This window comes from Corylus avellana, chromosome 7 (genome assembly GCF_965113065.1).
Source record: "Corylus avellana chromosome 7, dhCorAvel1.hap1.2, whole genome shotgun sequence".
Lineage (NCBI taxonomy): Eukaryota > Viridiplantae > Streptophyta > Magnoliopsida > Fagales > Betulaceae > Corylus > Corylus avellana.
The window spans coordinates 2,875,075-2,883,600 of NC_142496.1; the positions used below are offsets into that span (position 1 = coordinate 2,875,075).

Sequence of the window (8,526 nt, forward strand, 5' to 3'; positions counted from 1 at the left end):
ATCTATTAATCCAATGTTTGCGCCTTAATTACTCTAAGGGCATGACATTAGAAATCATCTCATCGTATAAATGTAAGATGGTTAAAATTAATTTTCTCACAAATTCTAAATATTTTGTATGGACATTTGTTGGAGAAAATTAGTAGAATATATATATATATATTGAGTCGCATCAGTGAAAAGTATAAGGTTTTGAAAACTTTGCTAAAAACTTATATGATGAGAACAATTAACACGTAATATTGTGACTACCTTGCTGAGAACGTACGGTATGCATGTTAGGTTGATAATGGCGCAAAATATTAGCCTCACGACGGTATATTTTATGTATATTTCTAACCCTAAACCACTCAAGTCTAAGAATACGAATAATAAGTTCTTTGTTTCATATATATATATAATATTGGCCCATTCGGCCATGTGGAGCATGTCATCCACAGCCTAGAACAAATAAGGTTTACAATTGAACTAAAATGCTAGTATTCCCGTCATTTGATTCTTTTAAATATTTTAGCTTTCTGTTTTACTCAAGTTGCCATTATAAAAGTTGATAAAAATAAAAAATAAAAAAAAATCATAATAATTCTAACAGTGTGATATGATCGAGAGTGCCCTTGTAATAATTCTACTCTTAGGCTCTGTTTGGTACGTATTGAGCTTTGGCCTTTGTTTGGCCTTTTCCTGTAGCAAGATTTTTATTGATGTAAAAAAAACAAAGTAAAAATTTTTTGTATAAAAAAAAATATATATATATTTTGGAGTGATTTTTTTATTTGAATAATAGTAAAAAATGATTGATATAATGTAAAAAGTAAAAATATTGAAAATAAAAATAGTATAGAGCCATTTTTTGGCCATTTCCAAATTTGACAGTAGAATGTCGATCAAACAAGCAAACAGGAGAAGATTAGGTTAGGTGGATTTAAAATAATAGTAATAGAATAATCTATAGAAAAACATATATTAGAAGTTTGATTCCACTCACCAAGCAAACTTCTTTACCTACCACACGATCTCTTCTCCCCTCTCTTTATATATATACAGAGAGAAAATCTTCTGGCTTTCATGCATCTCAGTCGAGTGTTCTTTTCTCTAGACGTACGTGCCAGTACTGCCACCCTTTTGTTTGCCTCTGGGGAACAAACTCAGAATTTATATTCCTCTTAAAAAACACTTTCAAGGTACCTCTCTTTCTTTGTTATATATGATATATAAGGCCATTTCAGCTGCAAACACATGGCTAACTTCTTTTACCATGTTTTTGTGTTTGCTGCATAATTTCTTTCCGACACTGCAAATGATCTCTTGTTTCACATATATATATACAATATACTTGAAAATCATGTTGCATGTCTGAGTAGTAGTGTCGGTTAATATTTGTTACATTAATATATATAATATAGAGGATGTGGAAGTTGAAGATAGCCGAAGGAGGGCCGGGGCTGGTGAGCGTAAACAACTTCGTCGGGCGGCAACACTGGGAATTCGACTCTGACGCCGGCACTCCCGAAGAACGTGCTCAAGTTGATAAGGCCCGCCACGACTTCAAGAATAATCGGTTTCGGATGAAACAAAGCTCTGATCTTTTAATGAGAATGCAAGTAGGTTAAAGTATTTGATTAAATAATTAAATTTACTTTTTATTATGAGTTCAAATCTTTAATTAAATATTTTACGTGTTAGGTGATCTCACTTATTAAAAGGAGAATTTGAGTTCACAAATGAAACGAAATGTTAAGTATTGATTGTACGATTAAATTTATCTCTTTTTACCAACTTCAACTTTTAAAACAAGTGATAATTTAATTAACGATACATAGCTATATATCTCTACATGCATGCCTCTTCATTCTCATATAGTTTCTTTGAGAACCATGATAGGCTGTTAGTCTGTTACGGTTAACGTGCCATAGAAGTTACTACTGTTGGTGGTTACTTTCTATGTGGGTTGTATTTTTGTCAACATTGGTTTGTAGTAGATCGGTGAAAATGTATGAATTTAGTGAACCCACGTGTGTGTGTGTGTGTTTTAGAAACTAGTATTCTCAAAATTAGGTTAAAGGCACCTTGTCTGAAAGTTGCTGCAGAAGAAAATCAGATAAGAAAGACATGAGAGCCAAGTATGTTTACCTCATCGTCCCCGGTTCTTTGTATCAATGATAAGATCATATGGTTGTGATTTGTGTTAGGATCTAGAAAATTTTGTGAGGACTTTGACTTATTTTTCACTTGACATTTCTATGTTTGATATGGAAAACTCACAGCTTAGGAAGGAGAATCCATGTCCACCAATTCCAGCGCCAGTGGAAGTGAAAGAAACAGGGGTGATAACAGAGGAAGCAGTGATTACTATACTGAGAAGAGCATTGAGCTTTTATTCCTCCATTCAAGCCCATGATGGCCACTGGCCTGCTGAATCTGCTGGCCCCTTGTTTTTCCTTCAACCCTTTGTATGTTTTTTTCTCACCATTATGTATATAAATATTCTTTGTTTATTTTTCTTTCACTAAGATATAAGAATACCTATGCCTGCATAAATTGTTTGCTAAATCTAACTTAATTTCATAATATTATGATATATAGGTAATGGCATTATACATCACTGGAGGTCTCAATGCTATTTTTTCACCAGCACACCAAAAGGAAATTATTCGATACTTGTATAATCATCAGGTTTTATTCTTTTTTTTTTTTTTTTTTTTTTTTTTTTTTGAACATAAGTGTCTTTGAAGTCCTAGCTAGACAACTAAAAAAATTGGCTAATTTTTAAACTTGTGTATTTGTTGGATAGAACGAAGATGGAGGTTGGGGCTTCCATATAGAGGGTCACAGCACAATGTTTGGGTCAGCTTTGAGCTACATTGCCTTGAGAATACTTGGAGAGGGACCTGAAGATGGTGAAGATGGGGCTATGGCTAGAGGCCGGAAATGGATCCTTGACCATGGTGGTTTAGTGGCTATTCCTTCATGGGGAAAGTTTTGGGTCACGGTATATATGACCAGTTGAAAGTTGAAACCATTACCTTCTGTTGGTTTTATCTAGCTGACACCTAAAATTATAGTCACAAATTGAAAATTAAAATCAATATTTCATTTTGTTTGCCAAGATTTCTTGATAATATGCATATGCATGAGTCTTATTGTTTTATCTGTCGAGTGAAAACTCAAATGTCTCATCTCATGTGAAGGTACTGGGAGTGTATGAGTGGTCAGGCTGCAATCCACTACCCCCAGAGTTCTGGCTTCTTCCTAAAATCTTCCCCATGCATCCAGGTTTTTTCCACTCACATCTTTTTGTTGGAAACCACATTTAATAAGATAAAGGTGTGTGTATCAAAGAGTTAGCTTTAGTGCTTTTATCTGATACTCAAGGTGTTCATTAATTATAGGCAAAATGTTATGCTATTGTCGCTTGGTTTACATGCCAATGTCTTATTTATATGGGAAGAGGTTTGTTGGTCCAATCACTGGATTGATTCAATCACTAAGACAAGAGTTATATAATGAGCCTTACCATCAAATTAACTGGAATAAAGCCCGGAATACAATTGCCAAGGTTAGTTGAATCTTAATCCTTCTGTATTTCTTTTTGCAATTATAAAGATTCCTGGTGAAATTACTCACCCATGTTGCTAATTTAGGAGGATCTCTACTATCCGCATCCCTTCATACAAGATATGCTATGGGGATTTCTTCACCATGTAGTCGAGCCTATCCTGAGCTATTGGCCATTTTCAATGATGAGAGAGAAGGCACTCAAAGCTGCCATTGGTCATGTGCATTATGAGGATGAGAACAGCAGATACCTTTGCATTGGAAGTGTTGAAAAGGTCAATAACTAGTGTGCTAGTGTTGCATATGCTATATATATATATATATATATATATATCAAAGTATTTGATATTTTCATCAATGACCTGAATTGTCAAGGTTATTTTTATTGTAGGTATTATGCTTGATTGCCTGTTGGGCTGAAGATCCAAATGGGGAGGCCTACAGGCTTCATCTAGACAGGATTCCGGACAACTATTGGGTTGCTGAAGATGGCTTAAAAATTCAGGTTCTATATATATGATCACCCCTCGCCTTTCATCTAGACTAAAGAAGAGAATAAATAAGAAAATAGAATATTCTAACATGGTCTTATGTGGAACAAGAACAAACCACTTAATTATCACATCCAGAAACATGTGTTCATGTTAATGTAGTCACATATATACTTGAAGCATTTGCCCAAAAGTCAAGCCTGCAAAATCTTGGTCCATTTAAAATCAAATATTTTATTTTGAAATGTAGTAATAAATGATGCCTGGTTTATCTGATGCAGAGTTTCGGCTCTCAGATGTGGGATGCCGGTTTTGCTATTCAAGCAATTCTCTCTTGTAATCTAAACGAAGAGTATTGGCCAACACTTCGTAAAGCACATGAATTTGTAAAGGCTTCACAGGTCAGAAATATATGAGAAATATATGATATACTCCTTACATTGTTTTTCCAAAGATAATGCTTTAACATAATAATCATGTTATTTTCTAGGTTCTAGAAAACCCTTCAGGGGACTTCAAAGCTATGTATCGCCACATAAGCAAAGGAGCATGGACATTTTCCATGCAGGACCATGGCTGGCAAGTCTCTGACTGCACTGCTGAAGGGCTGAAGGTAATCCCTCAACTCTATCAAAATACATTACCAAAACTAAACATTCTCCAGGTTTCTTTCAAAGCATAATCTGACATTTGACAAAACCTTCTCTTTTGCAGGTTGCAATCTTGTTCTCACAAATGCCTCCGGACCTTGTTGGGGAGAAAATGGAGACACAACGGTTTTATGATGCTGTGAATGTCATTCTTTCTCTACAAGTAACAAGTCAACCTTTCAAATTCTATTTTTGACTCAGAAATTAAGGATACATAAAATGTTGTCTGGTTTCTAGCTAAATTATCCAATTCACTTCTGAAAATTTATTATGATTAACCTTTCCCAAATGCTTCACATGAATAATTGAAATTGTTTCAATTGGCACTACAGAGTAGCAATGGTGGCTTCCCAGCATGGGAGACTCAAAGAGCATATGCTTGGTTGGAGGTAACTTCTTAAAGCTTGACAATTACAAATCGTCATCTTTTATATACTCTGCACTCGTTAACATAATTTTTTGTATCTATTTTCTCAGAAGTTCAACCCCACAGAGTTCTTTGAAGATACCCTTATTGAGAGAGAGTAGGAAATCTTCAACACAACAACATATATATACAAAGCTATTGCTCATATTTGCTTCCTAACAACAAGGTTGTGTCATGCACCTTATAGGTACGTAGAGTGTACTTCATCTGCAGTTCAAGCTCTGACACTCTTCAGGAAGCTCTATCCCAAGCACCGGAGGACAGAGATAGACAGTACCATTTACAGGGGAATTCAATATATTGAAGATGTTCAAGAACCTGATGGATCATGGTAATATGTTTGCTTCACACATTAATTCTGCTCTATATTAAATTTGGAGAAAATGTTCGAACTCGATCAAAACATTTTCTTTAATATCAAATTGAAAATCAGTTGTCTCCATACACCTAAGATGATGTGACAGTAAAAAGCAGTCATTGATATATATATTTTTTTATAAGATCTGATCTAAGGGCTGATTTTCACTACCACATCATCAAATTTTATGGTAATTATATTACATTCTACTAAATAGCATTACTCTATAGGAAATGAATAATTAATATTTTAACCTATATTAAGCATTATTGAAGGAGAAAATATCATTTTTACAGGTATGGTTATTGGGGTATTTGCTACACCTATGGTACATGGTTTGCTGTAGGGGCACTGGCAGCCTGTGGAAGAACCTACAAAAATTGTCCAGCATTGCGCAAAGCTTGTGAATTTTTGCTATCAAAGCAGCTACCTGATGGTGGTTGGGGAGAAAGTTACCTATCAAGCCAAAACAAGGTATGGAACAGATCTATTCAGTTTGAATTTAGATTCCCGAGCAGTAAATATAAAAAAGTTTCTATTGAGTTCATTTGTCCGAACAAAGAAAGCGTTATCCAAGACTAGAGGCGGATACACAACACCTACCCCTGGTAATTTTTTTTTACAATAGAAAATTTTTTTAAATTTTTTTTTAAAAAAAATATTTTGATGCCCAAATTTTCTACTAGCTCCTATAAAATAAACTCAAATTTCATATCTTTGACACTTTTAGCCCCTATAAAACTCAGCCTAGCCCAAATTTCATCCCACAAATCAGAGTAAATTGAAGAAGAGTGTGTTTTACACTACTTTTTACCTACGAGGCTACAACAATTTTTTTTTTTTTTTTTGCTTGTTCATTACTTTTGGCTATTACTATACGCCTTGATTCTGTTCTATAAAGCCTGTGATGAAAGTTCTTCTGTCTAAACAGTGTGTCGTCTTTCACAGGCCGCATCTTCATTATATTTTATTATTTTATTTCTGCCCCTATTAAGATAAATTCTTAGATTTTTCACTCTCCAAGACCTGTTCAAACAGATGGGTCACATAAGAGCTCTCTCATAAATAGAGTCGGAATTACTAACAAGTCAGACAACAAGATTGTTGAGAATTTCTATCCCATAAATATGTATACTATATACGAAAACATATGACGCAAAAAAAAAAAATGGAGAATGAAAGGAAAGAACTCAAGTTTGTTTCTTTGTGAAATAGGTTTGGACGAATATAGAAGGCAATCGTGCAAATTTAGTCCAAACCGCGTGGGCCTTGTTGTCCCTCATTGAGGCTGGGCAGGTTGGTGCATCATTTTCTCTTCAAATAGTCAACTATTTGCACTGCACTATAACATAGCATTGCTAATGCTGCATCTATAAGAAGACCAAAGAATATAATAATATTTCGTTATAGAAAGAAAAAATATTACCAAAAACTCTACGTGCATGCATATGAACAGAAAAATTAACATCATTTACACAAATAAAGCCAAGAAAGTATGAAGCTTAGATATTCAACTTTTAGGAAATACAAACATACCCATATGTTGATTTTGAATGTTTTCACAACTTTAATTAGGCCGAGATAGACCCAACACCAATTCATCGTGGAGTAAGAGTATTAATCAATTCACAGATGGAAGATGGTGACTTCCCTCAACAGGTAATTCATGTCTGTATATTTAGAATCCAACACATTTAGATAAGTTCACAAAGTTTTCCTACGGTCCATGCTATTAATTAATTAACATATGTCTTTAAATTAGCAACGATTCTCACGTGCTTTTGAAGACATGTGTCAATTTAATGAGTAATGCTACTCTTCACACTAATGTATTTTAAATAGCTTTCATTTTCTCTAAATGGTTTACATGGAAAGCCACTCAAAACACTTAACTTTAGCTGGTATAAATTGAGTGTGATAAATAGGTGTGAAGAGTGGCATTTCTTTCAATCCAATTTGAAGGAAAACTTTATCCATTTAAGTGTATGCAAGTTGGTCTCTCTTTTTTTTTTTTTTTTCCTTTTCTTCTTTATCAAAATAATTTTTTACTTATTAATTTATTTTTTCAAGCATGGTATATATATAATCGATGGCTATTGGCAACAGGAAATCACTGGAGTGTTTATGAGAAACTGTACACTAAACTACTCATCATATCGAAACATTTTCCCGATATGGGCTCTTGGAGAATATCGAAGGCGAGTTATATTTGCATGATAACCTGAATGCTTAAGCAAATGATTGCATATTAATTGAACTTCAGGAGCCCAAGTTAGTTTGAAAGAGAATGGTCTCTCTCCAATGCATATGTACAACTTTCATTCAAAGTAACAAATGTTAAGAGTGCTTACCAAATAAATGCAGAAAATTCTCTGCTACTTCAAAGGTGTAAATTATGTCGTAATTAGTTTGGTGTGAGACAAACAGCAACTCAATCATGTAATGCAATATAATATTAATATATGTGAGTGTTAAATGTGCAATATCATGCAATATAAACCTTATAGTTTTTTTCAAGTTTTTTTTCCCTTTTTGTTTCTCTTCTAAATTTTGCATGAGGACCATGTTGCATCAATATCTTTGCATATTCAACTTTCAAATAAAGCGCTTGTAATATAGTTACTTTTATTAAAGTATTAATTAAATAATTGAATTCATTATTTTTTATCAATTTAAATAAATAAGTAGTGATTTAATATGATATTAGAACTTAGGTACTTTTGAATTTAAATCTTAACTCTACAAATTAATTTCTCATTTCAATTAAAATAGTGCATGTTGTCTTTTGAAATAAGTGGTAATTTGACACTTTCGATATTTTAAATTATGCCCTTCTTCCCAAAAAAAAAGAAAGTTCTCGTGTTCTCTTTTTTCTTTATGAGTTATAAAAGCAAACGTAAAGGTAATTTTCCTTTTTTTAAAAAAAATAGCAAAATCAGTCTATATATGTAAGTATGTAACTACATTGATTTGCAATAAGCTTCATGCATGTGGTATGCAAAAATAACAAATAAGTCACTACTATTAACTTATGTACAAAATCTT

General features: G+C 33.4%; 1 protein-coding gene across 1 annotated transcript; it reads left to right on the plus strand.

Moving 5' to 3' along the window:
• The first annotated feature begins 1,406 nt into the window (after positions 1-1,406).
• LOC132184114 (lupeol synthase-like) lies at positions 1,407-7,698 on the plus strand. Its single transcript, XM_088517989.1, has 18 exons — positions 1,407-1,601; positions 2,265-2,450; positions 2,584-2,673; positions 2,792-2,989; positions 3,189-3,273; positions 3,390-3,556; positions 3,642-3,830; positions 3,947-4,060; positions 4,328-4,447; positions 4,537-4,659; positions 4,761-4,859; positions 5,029-5,085; positions 5,174-5,220; positions 5,311-5,454; positions 5,778-5,955; positions 6,697-6,777; positions 7,057-7,140; positions 7,588-7,698. The coding sequence occupies exons 1-18, from the start codon at positions 1,407-1,409 to the stop codon at positions 7,696-7,698; spliced, it is 2,268 nt and encodes a 755-aa protein (XP_088374115.1).
• Positions 7,699-8,526: the final 828 nt, after the last annotated feature.

What these genes read in the sequence shown, in the direction of transcription:
- LOC132184114 (XM_088517989.1), top strand. Translation starts at nt 1,407, where the DNA reads ATGTGGAAGTTGAAGATAGCCGAAGGAGGGCCGGGGCTGGTGAGCGTA. An exon ending in AAGATGGCTTAAAAATTCAG is followed by an intron (nt 4,061 to 4,327) that starts GTTCTATATATA and finishes TATCTGATGCAG; the next exon opens with AGTTTCGGCTCTCAGATGTG. An exon ending in GAGCATATGCTTGGTTGGAG is followed by an intron (nt 5,086 to 5,173) that starts GTAACTTCTTAA and finishes CTATTTTCTCAG; the next exon opens with AAGTTCAACCCCACAGAGTT.